The sequence below is a fragment of the Rhinatrema bivittatum genome, chromosome 8 (assembly GCF_901001135.1).
Source record: "Rhinatrema bivittatum chromosome 8, aRhiBiv1.1, whole genome shotgun sequence".
Taxonomy (NCBI): domain Eukaryota; kingdom Metazoa; phylum Chordata; class Amphibia; order Gymnophiona; family Rhinatrematidae; genus Rhinatrema; species Rhinatrema bivittatum.
Window position 1 is genome coordinate 221,318,523 of NC_042622.1, and position 14,350 is coordinate 221,332,872.

Consider the following 14,350-nt stretch of genomic DNA (forward strand, 5'->3'; position numbering starts at 1 on the left):
ACTCTTCTGTGGCTAAAGAATTGGGCAGCAGACGTTGCTTCCAAGGCTCAGCTGGGTGCACTCCCATTCAAGGGCAGGCTCCTATTCGGGAAAGACCTGGAGCAGTTAATCAAGTATCTGGGCGATGATAAGGTCCATAAGCTCCCGGAGAATAAGCCAAAAGGACAGAAAGCCTTCTCCTCCACCCGCTCTTGCTTTCATAGTCAAAGGCATTTTCGACAGAGCAGGGCTCAGCGCGCGGGACAAAGACAAGCCTCAGGGAGGTTCCAGTCTTGGTCGCAGGCCTACCGCGGACGTCGAACAGCCAGGGATGGCTCCGGACGGGGGCCCAGCAGGGCCAAGTCTGCCCAGTAAGTTGTGGTCGACCCACTCCGCGGATCCTGTCATAGGGGGTCGGCTGACTCTCTTTTACAAGGAGTGGGTCAAGATCACGTCGGGTTCTCAGCGTAATAGAACACGGCTACACATTAGAATTTGCTCGACCGCTCCGAATCCTGTTTCTGGTGTCCCCTTGCTGGTCTCCAGAAAAAGAGTTTGTCGTTCACTAGACCCTTTGTCACTCTGACGTCTGGGGGCCATCGTTCCCATTCCTCAGTCAGAACACAGGGCGGAACGTTACTCCATTAACTTTGTCGTCCCAAAGAAGGAGGGAATCTTTCGGCCCATCCTGGATTTAAAGAAGGTGATCGTGGCTCTCAAGGTGCCCCATTTTCGGATGGATATGCTCCGCTCGGTCATTGCAGCAGTATGGAAGGGCGAATACCTGGCATCCCTAGATCTGACAGAATCCTATCTTCACATCAGGATCTGCCAGGACCATCAGAGATTCCTCAGATTTATGATTCTGGGGCAACATTTCCAGTTTTGTGCTCTACCTTTTGGGCTTGCCAGGGCTCCACGGACTTTCATCAAAGTTATGGTGGTGGTAGTGGCGGCCCTAAGGAAGGAGGGGATTCTGGTACATCCTTATCTGGACAATTGTCTCATCTGAGCAAAGTCGTCGGACCTATGCTCACAGGCAATGGATGTGGTTTTATGCCGCCTGAGGTCCCTGGGCTGGATGGTCAACCTCGCCAAGAGCCATCTTGCCCCCCCTTCCCTGGTCCTGGATTTGGGAGCGCAATTCGATACCCAGATGGGCAAGGTCTTCCTCTCCGAGGACAGGATTCTCAAATTGCGCAGCCAAGTCCGGAATCTGTTGCGAGCCTTGATGCTCAAGATCTGGGATTACTTGCAAGTTCTTGGTTCCATGACATCAACCTTAGAGCCAGTCCCGTGGGCCTTTCCACGTATGAGACCTTTACAAACTGCGTTGTCCTACTGGAATCCGCTGTCGGAGCAATTCCACCTTCCGCTACTGCTTACTGACGTTGCCAAGTCCAGTCTTTCGTGGTGGCTTGCCCAGGGCCATTTGGAGCGAGGGGTGAATCTGGAGATCTTGGATGGTGGTGATGACCGATGACAGCCTTTCCGGCTGGGGAGCAGTATGTCACTCTGTTGGTTCATGGACAGTAGTCGCTGGTGGAGGCTTCTTGGTCGATCAGTCGTTTCAAGATGAGGTCTGTTCAGCTGGCTTTAGAGAGCTTCCTCCCCCTCCTGCACAATCAGGCGGTCAGAGTCTTGTCGGACAATGCGACGACATTAGCCTATATCAAACGGCAGGGAGGAACCAGGAGTCGTCTTGTAGCTCTCGAAGCGGAGATGCTGATGTCCTGGGCGGAGCAGCACACATTGCGGGACTGACCAGCGTTCAAGCGGATTTCCTCAGCTGTCAACAGCTAGACCCAGGGGAATGGGAGCTGTCTGAAACCGCCATGTGCCTGATATCTTGCAGGTGGGACAAACCTCATGTGGACCTGATGGCGACCCATGTAAATGCCAAGGCGCCGTGCTTTTTCAGTCGCAGAAGAGATTACGGCACGGAGGGAGTTGATGCACTGGTGGTCCCTTGGCTGCACGATGTTCTCCTTTACGTGTTCCCTCCTTGGCCGCTGGTGGGCAAGGTCATCAGGAGGATAGAACTTCAACCGGGACAAGTGATTCTCGTGGCTCCAGAGTGGCTGTGCTGGCCTTGGTTTGCGGACCTCGTGAATCTGTCCTTGGACGGGTCCCTGCGTCTGAGTCATCTTCCAAATCTTCTTCGTCAGGGCCCTATATTTTTTTTTTTTTATTTATAAGTTTTTTATTAACTGGCAGAACGAAAACATACAAAGTATTGTACCAGCGTAGGATATACAGTCAAAACGGTAAGAAACTTCATACATGGTTCCCACCGTAGCACACATTACATAAACAAATAAGCCAGATTACAGTTTTATGCATAAAATCCTGTAAAGCCCCTCCCCTCTCCCCCCCGAACTTCTCATGTAATCCATATATATTGATCACCATTATAAATTTGCAGAAATGAGGAATCTCATATCACATAATCCTAACTGGGCCTCATCTCCTAAGATATAGTAGCAGAAAGTTTCCATTTTTCATAGAGAAACCAAATTTTCTTAAATTTGGACAAGGTTTTGTGTTTATACGCTGTTATTTCCCCCAGAGTATGGGTCGTTATCATAAGTTTTTGTATGTCCTGAATACAAGGCATCAGTGGATCTTTCCATACTCGGGCAAGAGCCCCTCTCGCGACAGTCACTGTGTATTTAATAAAAATATTTTGGTGTCTTGAGTAGTCGGAATTGTCTTTATTGAGTAATGCCTGGGTAGAAGTAAGAGAGATTGGCCGTCCCAAAACTTCAGTTAACCAAGCTGACATAGAGGACCAGAAAGATTGTAATTTGGGACATTCCCACCACAAATGAAAAAAGGTACCAACACCCTGGCACAGTTTCCAACACAGTGGTGATAGGGCTGGGTGAATGCGATGCAGTCGAGCCGGAGTCCAGTGCCACCGAAATAGCATCTTGTACCCATTTTCTATGTGGGCGGCGGATATCAGACCCTTCCCCATCGAATAAGAGAGACGTTTCCATTCATCCAACGTCCACGAAACTCCCAAATCCCTTTCCCACGCAGTAATATGTAATGCAGGAGTTGAGGGGCCACCCATTTTATAGCATAAAGTTGTGAAATATGCCGACGAACCTTAGAGGCCTGCAGGCACAAAGCTTCAAAAGGAGACGTGTTCATGGGGCTAGTTCCCACCTGAAGTGTGTGGGTCAGAAAATGACGCGTTTGTAAATAAAAGTAATGGTCTCGTGAGTCCACATGATAACGGTCTTGTAGGATAGGAAATGAGACAAAACCCCCCGGGTCCCACATGTGTGCCACCTTGGTAATGCCCATCGACTTCCATCGAGACGCCCTTTGTGGTTGGCTAGCATGTGAGAAAGCTTGGTGGTGGAACAAATGCGTACTAGAAAAGACAGCTCGGTTAGTCACCAACTTGTTCCGCCATCTGTTCTACACGGCCATCGTCGCTAGTACAGTCTCAGGTAGGGAAGGCCGTGGACTCCAGGTTGAGCTGGGTTGCCACAGAAGAGCGGTTAAGGGGAGATCACCCACCAGCTCCTGTTCTAGTTGCACCCATGGCTTTACTAATTGAGAATTATGCCAATCCACTGCTGCCTTTAAATGTGCCGCACCATGGTATCCCAGTAAGTATGGCATCCCCAATCCGCCTTGTGATTTAGAGAAGTATAAAAGTGTCCTTTTAATCCTGGGCTGTTTAGCCTGCCACAAGAATTTAAACAGCCTGCCTTGCCATTTAGCAAGCAATCTAGTAGGCACCACCAAGGGCAAGGTCTGGAAAAGGTACAGAAGTCTGGGTAGAATGTTCATTTTTATAATGGCCAAGCGTCCCAACCAAGAGATATGATAGCGATCCCATTCCTCCAGCTCTCTATAAATCTTCAGTAACAGGGGGGGATAATTAAGCCGAAAGAGATCTGAGTGACACCCAATGTAAATACCCAAGTATTTCAATTTCCCTTTAGCCCATTTAAATGGATGTGATTTTTTAAGCTCATCCACTAGCGAGACAGGTAAGGTTATATTTAGCAATTCAGATTTATCCCAATTCACCTTGAAACCGGACACCTCACTGAAGGATTTCATCTCTGCCATAAGTGCCGCTAGAGAGGCCTTGGGGTTAGTAATGGTGAACAGGATGTCATCCGCGAAAAGTGACATTTTAGAGTAAAAGGACCCTACTCCCAGGCCATAGATCTGTGTATTAGCCCTAACATGGTGGGTAAAAGGCTCTAGAAAGAGGGCAAATAATAGGGGAGATAGAGGGCACCCCTGACGAGTGCCCCGTTCTACATGAAAAGGAGAGGAATAACCCCCATTAATTTTCAAGCATGCTTGAGGCGCCTCATACAGTTTCATTACCCATCGGATAAATTTCTCACCAATCTGGAAAGCCTTCATTGTTTGGAACAGAAAAGGCCAATGGACCATGTCAAAAGCCTTCTCAGCATCGATTGCCAAAAGAGCCAGGGGAATACGCTCCGCACGTGCCAGACCTATGAGATTGATGATTTTTCTAACATTGTCTGACGCCATGCGGCCTGGGATAAACCCCGATTGATCCGAATGAATAATTTGAGGGAGATAATTATTTAGCCTGTTCGCCAATATCTTCGCTAATATTTTCATATCCAAGTTTATAAGCGAAATAGGTCGATAAGAACCACAATTAGTAGGGTCCCGACCAGGTTTCGCTAAAATAGTCACCCCAGCTAAATTGGCGGTTGTGGAAAGGGACAACTCACCCTGAAGGCCATTAAAAAGATTACTAAGAGGGGGGAGAGCAAACCACTAAACTTTTTATAAAAGGCAGCAGTAAACCCATCTAGCCCCGGGGATTTCCCCATTTTCAAATTTTTTATAGCCCAGGTAACTTCAGCCGGGGAGATGTGACGATCTAAAGATTCTTGAATGGACGGGGATAGGACCGGGAGCTTGATTTGGTCTAAATAAGAATCTATCTTTTCCAATTCAATCTGTGCTTCAGCTGTGTATAACGCAGAGTAAAATCTGATAAATCTCTTCCTGATTTCTGTATTGGAGGTGAGCATATTACCGCTCTCATCCTTTATTTTAATGATATTATTCTGCAGTTGTTGAGACTTAAGCTTTCTGGCTAATAGTTTTCCCGCTTTGTTTCCCCCTTCATAATATAATTGTCTTGTAATTGTTAGCTTATGTGCTATATGAGCGGTTTCTAATTTTTCCAGCTGGGCCCTCAATGTGTCCATCTCCTCCAGTAAGAAGGGAGTGCCTGAACGCTGATGTCGTAAGCCTAAACTATGTAAAAGTTGTAGCGTGTCTGTTTTGACTTTATTGCGTTGTTTTTTTTAAATATGCCCCACGGGCTATAAGTTTACCGCGAAGTACTGCCTTTAGGCAGTCCCACAGCGTCATGGGAGAAACGTCAGCCGTGTCATTATGTTCCAGATACTCCTGTATCACCGTGTGTAGCTGGTGCACGAAAGAATCATCATCCAATAAACTTTCATTTAACTTCCAATATTGGAGGCCTTTATCATAAGAACTAAGTGCCACCTGGCACATGATAGGACCATGATCGGACCAGGTGATAGGCCCCAAAACCGGATTCTCTACTAAGTTAACACAACTTTTAGAGATTAGCAATATATCAATCCTGGAGTATGTCTGATGAACTTTAGAATAGAACGTATAACCTTTGCTCTTAGGATTCCAACATCGCCAGACATCTATCAGGTGCCATTGGGATAGAAAGGACTTAAAAAGTCTACGATCAGTCCCAGAGGAAGTAGCACTACCCCTGGAGTTATCCAAAAAAGGGTTGAGGGTCAGGTTAAAGTCGCCCCCTACCACTAAATGCCCCTCTAACACTTGGCTGATATGTTGGAGAAAGGGCCCCTGGCCAGAATTAGGAGCATATACTAAAGTAAACTTTTCCCCTCCAATATTAACAATAAGAATGAGATAGCGTCCCTCGGGATCCTTGTAACAAGCCACCTCTTCATACATTACATCTTTGGAGAATAGGATCCCAACCCCAAGATATTTATGATTGAGAGGTCTAGCTGCCCAGTATTGTGCTGGGTATGCCTGGTGTTTCAAGAGAAATTCGTGACGTTTTTTTAAATGCGTCTCCTGAAGGAAGATGATAGAGGCACTATGGTGTAGTAAATCAGAATAAAGACAGTGCCTTTTAAATGGAGAATTCAGTCCCTTGACATTAAGGGACAGTAGCGTCAAAGCAACCATGGCTGATCCTGAATCCTATCTAAAACCATCGCTGCCCCATTGAGGAAAACAACCCCAAGACCACCGCATAACATTACCTTACTCACACAGCATATAGAAACGTAAGAAACCACCTTGTCCCGGTTAAAGTAGTGAAGCGACATAGCAGTGCTGAGAAGTTCCCCCTTTCCCAATCCCCCTCCTCTCTCCCGCTCTACCCCTATCCCCTCTATTTGGTATGCAACCAGCATCCCAATTAAATTCTGAAGGGAGGAATAAGTCATCCCCGTGAGACTGCCCTTCCAGCCCAACCAACTATGTAAATTAAACATTGTGAACATATAATTCCCCTTAGAAATTGCAAACCCATATCGTGTAAAAGTCAAACCATCCGATATATCGTGGACTCAGAGCACCAGAAATGTCCCCAAAGCGATTACATAGATCCGTCTCTCAGGTCTTTGCATGATGAGGAACAGAAGGATCAGCATTGCGTCTCAACCGCTTATCCCCTTTCTGCACCCGCTGCCATTTTGGGTGTTCTTCTCGTCGCGCAGTGGCTTGTGGCGCAGTTTTAAACTGGTCTAAGCCAGGGAAACCTGCATTGTGAAGAAGGGCCGCCGCTTCCGGTAAAGATTTGGCACGATGGTTCTCACCCTTCAACGAGAAACTCAAACCAAAGGGGTACAGCCAACGATATCTAATATTTTCCTCCCTCAGCAGTTTAGTGACCGGTTGCATTTCTTGACGTCGCTTAACAGTGATGGGAGACAAGTCAGCAAATACCATTATGGCTTCCCCCTGCCATTGCCACGTGGCTTGCTTCCTCGCAATGCTCAAAATCTGTTCTTTCTTATGAAAATCGTGGAAACAGGCGAGGAGATCCTTGGGCTTATTACCGGCCCGGGGTCCCATAACCCTATGAGCACGATCAATTTTTATTTCACCGTCCAGAACCCCATTGGTCTGCGCAGAATCCGATGCGAGCAGCATAGAGCAAATTTGCTGTACTACTGTAGTGCAATTTTGGTTCTCCGGGGACTCCGGCACACCTCGAAATCGTAAGTTGTTCCTGCGCGAACGGTTTTCGAGGTCCTCGAGTTTATCATTTATCCGCTCCACGTCCGCCCGAGTACTCAATTGATTGTCCCGCATTTTTTTAACATTGTCCTCGGAGGCGTCCACTCGGGTTTCCAGCTCAAAAATGCGACGTCCGTGTTCTGCCAGCTCGCCCTTGAGCTCTTCAATCGACTCCATAATATCTCTCGTATTCGAGGTGAGTTCCTGTTTTAATTCGGAGAACCAGCTTTTCATTTCTCCTTTAGTCGGCAGTACCCCGTCGTCGACTCCTGCAGGGGCTTCCTGTAGTGCCGTTCCGGTATCAGCCACCTCTTGGTCTGCCATCTCAGCGTCCTGAGTAGGCCCGTGCTCCACCTCAAGTTTTTGATACGAAAATTTACGAAAATCAATTTGTTTTCGCCTCGTAGTCATCCGGGCGAGATGGAACAGCGATATTAAGTACTTTGGCCCGAGGTAGCAATTCGGATGGCTTGATATCGCAGGGATTCTTATGAAGGTTGGAGGAGCTCACGAATTAAGCAGCCATCCCTGAGGGTGACGTCACTTCCTCCTCCAGGGCCCTATATTTTTCGATCAGGTGGATTGCTTTTGTCTTGTGGCCTGGCTTTTTGAAAGGCTACAGTTGAGGAAGAAAGGCTAAGACTCCATAAAACCTATACATCCCTGGCATATGTTTGTATCTGGAAAATCTTTGAATCCTGGTGCCAACCTCAGGAGATGGATCCTCAAAGAGCCTTGGTGCCTCTGGTTCCTTCCTTTTTGCAGAAAGGCCTTGAGAAAGGGCTGTGTCTTAATTCCCTTTAGGCTCAGGTCTCCGCTCTGGGATGTCTGAGGGGCCAGATCCAGGAGTCTCCTCTGGCGACTTATCCTGATGTGGTGCATTTTCTCCAGGGGGTGAAACATATATGTGCCTTCCGACTCACAGACATTGTCCCTCCTGGAACCTGAATTTGGTTCTCTGGGGATTATGTGAAGCTCCGTTTGAGCCACTCAGGAAGGCCACTTTGAAGGACCTCACACTGAAGGTGGTCTTTTTGGTGGCGATTTGTTCAGCCAGGAGAGTGTATGAGCTTCAGGCCTTATCCTGCAGGGAACCTTTTCTCCGCATCTCGGATTCCGGAGTTTTGCTACGAACGGTCCCATCCTTTTTGCCGAAAGTGGTCTCCGCTTTTCACCTGAATCAATCGATGGAGCTTCTGGCCTTTACTGATGTGGAGCTGAGGGATCCTCATTCAGAAGAACTGAGATGGCTGGATGTCAGACGGGCCTTGGTGCACTATCTGGAGGCTACCAACAGATTCCGTTTGTTGGATCACCTTTTTGTCTTGTGGCATGGTGCAAAGAAAGGACAGAAGGCGACTAAAGCTACTTATTGCTTGTTGGTTGAAGGAAACCATTGCATCTGCATCTGTTGAAGGAAACCATTGCATCATATATCTGCCATGGTCGCCCAGTCCCAGAGGGACTAAGGACCCATTCTACCTGAGCGCATGCGGCTTCCTGGGCAGAATGCCAGCTGGTTTCTCTGCAGGAAATCTTCAGGGCGGCTACCTGGAAGTCTTTACACACCTTCCCTAGACACTACCATTTGAAGGACCAGGATTCATACGCTGGCAGTTCCGGTGCCAGTGTCATCCGAGTGGGACGCTCACAGTCCCACCCCAATTAGGAAGCTTTGGTATATCCCAGGAGCCTGGATTGATCTGGGTACATACAGGGAAAGGAAAATTGGTTTTTACCTGCTAATTTTCGTTCCTGTAGTACCATGGATCCGTCCAGACGCCTGCCCACTGTGGGGGTGGGGTTTAGGGGTATGTGTGGAGAGCCCACTTGAACTGTATTGTTTTCTGTAGTCTTTTCTGAAGAATGGCATAGGCTTTTCATGTTCCTCTTAAGGGTAGTAACTACCACTCCGTGCATGGGGGTAACCTGCAGGGAGCGGCAGTTACTACCCTTAAGAGAAACATGGGGGTGACCTGCATGGAGTGGCAGTTACTATCTTGGGAAGCTTGCTGGGCAGACTAGATGGACTATTTTGGTCTTTTTCTGCAGTCATTACTATGTTACTGTGTTACTTTAAGGATGTTCCTTGTTTCAGTTTCAAAGTTTTGTTCCTCATCTTGTGCTCGTTCGGGGGATAAAGTTAGGTTAATTCATAAGAAGGCTGTTCTATAAGATTATTCTGCTTGGGTACGAATAAATAGTGAGAAGCAGCAGGTGGCACTCCAGGTTAAGAGGCGGTGCCTGTGAAACTTTCTGCATCTACTGGAAGGGAGGCAAAACCCAGGAGTCTGGACTGATTTGTGGTACTACTGGAACGAAAATTAGCAGGTAAGAACCAATTTTCCTTTACCCTTCATTGCCTCAGGTATAAACTTAGATTGTAAGCCCCCTGAGGATAGGGAAATTCCTAGTGCTGTATTCTGGAGTTACATGGGCATGGCAGTGGGTCAGTAGGAGCAGGTACTGACCTGCACCACCATCTGATGCGCGTGATGGCTCTTGTAGGACGGTTCTTGTAATGGGCTCCAGCATTATGCCGCATTAGGCCGAGATGTTATCGGTGCCAAGTCCGTTAACCTGATGCCGTGTGACATTCCTCAGGACGTGTACAGTGACGTGGCGCAGCAGGTAAGTGGATATTTGGAATTTAATACCATGGCAGCAGATATGCCCAACCCTCACCCCAGCACTGGGTGGTGAGGGGAATGTGAATTTGAGTTCCTGCACATACTCTGATCATTGTGGACCAGTGGGTTATGCATCACTACCAGCAGATGGAGTCGGAGACAAATCTTTGGACTCTGCTACATAAGAGAGAGTGCCATCTGCAGTCCCTCAGTATCTCTCTGACTCCAGCAGATGGTAGAGATGCAAACCTGCAGTCTAGGATTTAGATTAAAAAAAAAATTAGTTGAGTTAGTGTAGTGTGTTGCTCCTTGAGGTATTAGGCACCGTCGCGGGCCATCCCTCAAGTGGAGCCGGGCATTCGGGGGGTTGGTTACCCTGACTGTTTTGCCTGTGTGCCTGCTGGTAGGCCTGATATCCAGAGGCTTCTGAAGCAGTTCCCCCCAATTCCTCTGGCCTTGCTCTTCAGCAAGGTTTGGTAAAGTTGAGTGTTAAGACAACAAGGCTGGTTTTTTTTTTGTGTTTTTTTTTTTAATCACTTCAGGTAAGCCTCTGGAGTCAGATGAGGCGGGTGGGGACTGTGTCCTGAAGCCTGGTGCGGGGCAGAGCAGGCTGTGAGGAGGTCGGCAGCCCAGGGCTCCGGGTGGACCTGACAGCTTTTGTGCTTCTCGGCTGAGTGGGGGAGGTTGCCTCGGCTCTTTCAGGCCTTCCCGCGGCACAGTGCATTTGGTTCGCTGGTTTGGGCACTGGGTGGTAAGGGGAATGTAAATTTGAGGTCCACAGAAGGAGGTTGCCAAGCATGTGGCTGTCTTATTACAAACTTGCCTACATGTAGGTTTGGGTGTATGAACAGAGAAAATTGGGTCATAAACCATGAAGGTCTATGAACTAGTAGATTTTAGAAGATGGATCCAGACACTTGTAGAAAAGCAGCAGAAATCAGTGACACCCTATAACATGTACCTACCGTAGTGACTAGAGCTGTGTGTATACAACATCTGGTAAATGAGGCAAAGCAGATCAGTGTGTGACTGAGTTCCATACAGAGTTTAGACTGTCCCTTTATTACTTGACCCGTTGACTGTCAGCTGCAGAGACATGGAGGTCTGGAGGGCTTTGACCTGAGTGACCACTTTTTCTTCTTGCGGCTGTCTGTGGGCTCAGGTGGAGGAGTTCCGAAGGCAGGATGCAGAGAACGGCCTGGTGATCGCACAGGTGCTGGATGGCTTCATCAGCCGGAAAGTCGTGAAGCAGACGGTGATGACAGTGGTGTATGGTGTGACTAGGTACGGAGGGCGGCTGCAGATTGAGAAGCGGCTGAAGGAGATGGATACTTTCCCACAGGTATTTTGCTCCTCTCATCCTCTTGGACCATCTCTTAACTCTTCTTCCATCTTCCATGTGGTGACTTTTCTAAATTTGCTTATTTAGAAATCTCTTAAGAGAAGGCTTACACCGGGCCCTGGGGCAGGCTGTAGGGGGTACATCCTGAGAGAAGTAGTGTCCTGTTGTGGATTGAGAACTGGTTAAAAAATAGAAAACTGAGATTAGGGCTAAATGATCAGTTTTCTCAATGGAGAAAGGTGAATAGTGGAGTGCCCCAGGGATCTGTACTGGGAACTTGGCTTTTTAATATATTTATAAATGACCTAGAGATGGGTGAAGTGATCAGATTTGTTGCTGATACAAAATGATTCAAAGTTGTTAAATCAGAAGAAGATTGTGAGAAATTGCAAGAGGACTTTGCGAGACTGGGCATCTAAATGGCAGATGAGAAGTTCTTGGAGGAGAAGTCCATTACCTGCTATTAATCAAGCTGTCTTAGACAATAGCCACTGCTATTACTGGAATCAGTAGCATGGGATCTGCTTAGTTTTTGGGTACTTGCCAGATACTTGTAGCCTGGATTGGCCACTGTTGGAAACAGGATGCTGGGCTTGATGGACCCTTGGCCTGACCCAGTATGGAAATTTCTTATGTTCTTAATGTGGACACGTGCAAGGGAAGAACAATGCAAATTGTAGCTACACAATGCAAGGTTCCACATTGGGAGTCACCACCCAGGAAAAGGATTTAGTCATTGTTGTGGATAATATTTTGAAATCCTCTGCTCAGTATGTGGTGGTGGCGAAGAAAGCAAATAGAATGCTAGAAATTATTAGGAAAGGAATGGAGAATAAAACAGAGAATATGATAATGCTCCTTGGTGCAACCGCATTTTGAGTATTGTGTGCAGTTATAGACCCCGCATCTCAAAAAAAAAAAATATTAGAACTAGAAAAAGTACAGAGAAGGGCAATGAAAATGAAAAAGGGAATGGAATGATTCCCCTATGAGGAAAGGCTAAGGGAGTTAGGGCTTTTCAGCTTGGAGAACAGATGACTGAGAGGAGGTAAGGACATATGACATAAGAACATAAGTTGCCATACTAGGTCAGACCAAGGGTCCATCAAGCCCAGTATCCTTTTTCCAGCAGTGGCCAATCCAGGTCACCAAGGTAGGATAGAGGTCTATAAAATGATGAGTGGAGTGGAACGGAACAAGTAAATGCAGATCAGTTCCCTGTACGTACCCGGATCAGTCCAGACTCCTGGGTTTTGCCTCCCCTCCAGCAGATGGAGACAGATGTTTTGGTGGACTCTGTCCTAAACCCTGAAGTGCCACCTACAGTCCATCAGTATTTCTCTCCAGCGGATGGTGGAGGTGCAAAACTTATAGTCTGGTCTTAGTCAGTTAGTTGTATTAAAAAAAAAAAGAAAGAAAGAAAAGAGAGACTTCAATTCTCTACAGCCTTCGGAGCCTCCCAGGAGGTTGGCAGGTGCCGAGGGGACTATCCCCCTGGTATTTGAGGAACTAGGCGCGAGGGGTGGAGGACCTCTGTGTCTGTTCCGGTCCCCCCCCCCCCCCCAGGTTTTCGGGTGATACCGGGGAGCCCGGCTCACTCACCCCCAGAGGCAGAGGAGCCAGGAAGACGTCGAACAGGTTTAAAAAAAAAAGTTTTGTTTTTTTCCTGTTTCAGGGGCAGAGTGCCTTGCTGTGCCGGGTCTCCCTCCGTTATCGGGCTGCGCTGGGGGCAGGCTTATTTCTCAGTCAGCGTTTCTTTTAATTTTCTCTCATGTGGAGATGCACGCGCGTCTCCAGAGACAGCCTTTGTTCTGCCTGCCTCCCGGGGGGGGAGGGATCGTCGACCGCCGCCAGTAACGGCGTTTCTAAGCTGTGCCGCAAGCCGGGAAAGCTCGGGCGGCTGCAGCAGGACGCCTCAGACCTGTTCCCGCTCAGCATGGGAATGGAAGCCATTTTGCAACTTTTCGCAAGGCTGAGCTAGCCGTGCTGGGGAGGGGAATTTACCCCCACCTTTATCACCGCATTTTCAGGCTCCTGAGGGGCGCAAGCGGGCAGAGGAGGTCACTGACGAGGAGGGGCAGAGCCCTGAGGGGGATTCTGACTCCTCCTCCTTCCTCATTTTCTTCTGATTTTATTATGCTCCAGCATAAAGCCTTTAAAGCCCGCAAAACTGCCAAGAGAGGGACAGGAGCTGCCTCTCTGGTCTCTGGGGCACTTGGCCCTAAGTGGCCTCGGCTTCCAGAGAAAAGGGATGCTTCGGTTCCCCGGCCCATCCTGTAGGCGATGTATCCTCACCAGATTCTGACCCGGACGACACGAATTTGGGTGACATTCCCCCACTGGGGGCGGATCTTGATGACGACTTGGACCAATTCAAGCCTCAAGGCATGGAGGGAGATGACCCTAAGGCAGTGGTTCTCAACCCTGTCCTGGGGACCCCACCCCAGCCAGTCGGGTTTTCAGGATATCCACAATGAATATGCATAAGAGAAAATTTGCATACACTGCCTCCATAACATGCAAATTTTCTCTCATGCATATTCATTGTGGATATCCTGAAAACCCGACTGGCTGGGGGGGTCCCCAGGACAGGGTTGAGAACCACTGCCCTAAGGTGACCTGTCTCTTTAAAAGCGATGAGTTGAACCCATTCATTCCGGCTGTATTGGAAGCATTAGGTATTGAGGTACCTAAGGAAGATTCCCGTTTAGGAAACATTGACCCAATCATGATGGGTCTCCGGGGGCCGACAAAGTCTTTTCCCTTTCATTTGTCCGTCACCGATTTACTGTTCCGTGAATGGGACACTCCAGAGTTGGGGCTGAAGGTCAGCAAGGCAATGCATAGGCTGTATCCCCTGCCCGAGGAAGCATTGGACCTGTTGAAAGTGCCTAAGGTGGTCGCGGCGGTGTCTGCAGTAACCAAAAAGACCACCATCCCAGTGACAGGAGCAACGGCACTTCAAGATCTTCAGGACTGTAAGTTTAAGGTGCAACTTAAGCACATTTTTTAAGTTTCTGTGCTGGGGGTCCGGGCTGCTATGTGCAGCAGCTTTTCTTTGCATGCAGGTCTTCATTGGGTCCAACATCTGCAGAATATTACCTCTCTT

At 48.1% G+C, this 14,350-nt stretch overlaps 1 protein-coding gene across 1 annotated transcript in view; it reads left to right on the forward strand.

The window, feature by feature from the left end:
• The window catches only part of POLRMT (RNA polymerase mitochondrial), a 77,468-nt gene that overhangs the window by 24,596 nt on the left and 38,522 nt on the right, over positions 1 to 14,350 (forward strand). The window contains 2 exon segments of the mRNA XM_029613590.1: positions 9,778 to 9,900; positions 11,062 to 11,241. Of these exon segments, the coding sequence (XP_029469450.1) occupies positions 9,778 to 9,900; positions 11,062 to 11,241 (303 nt within the window).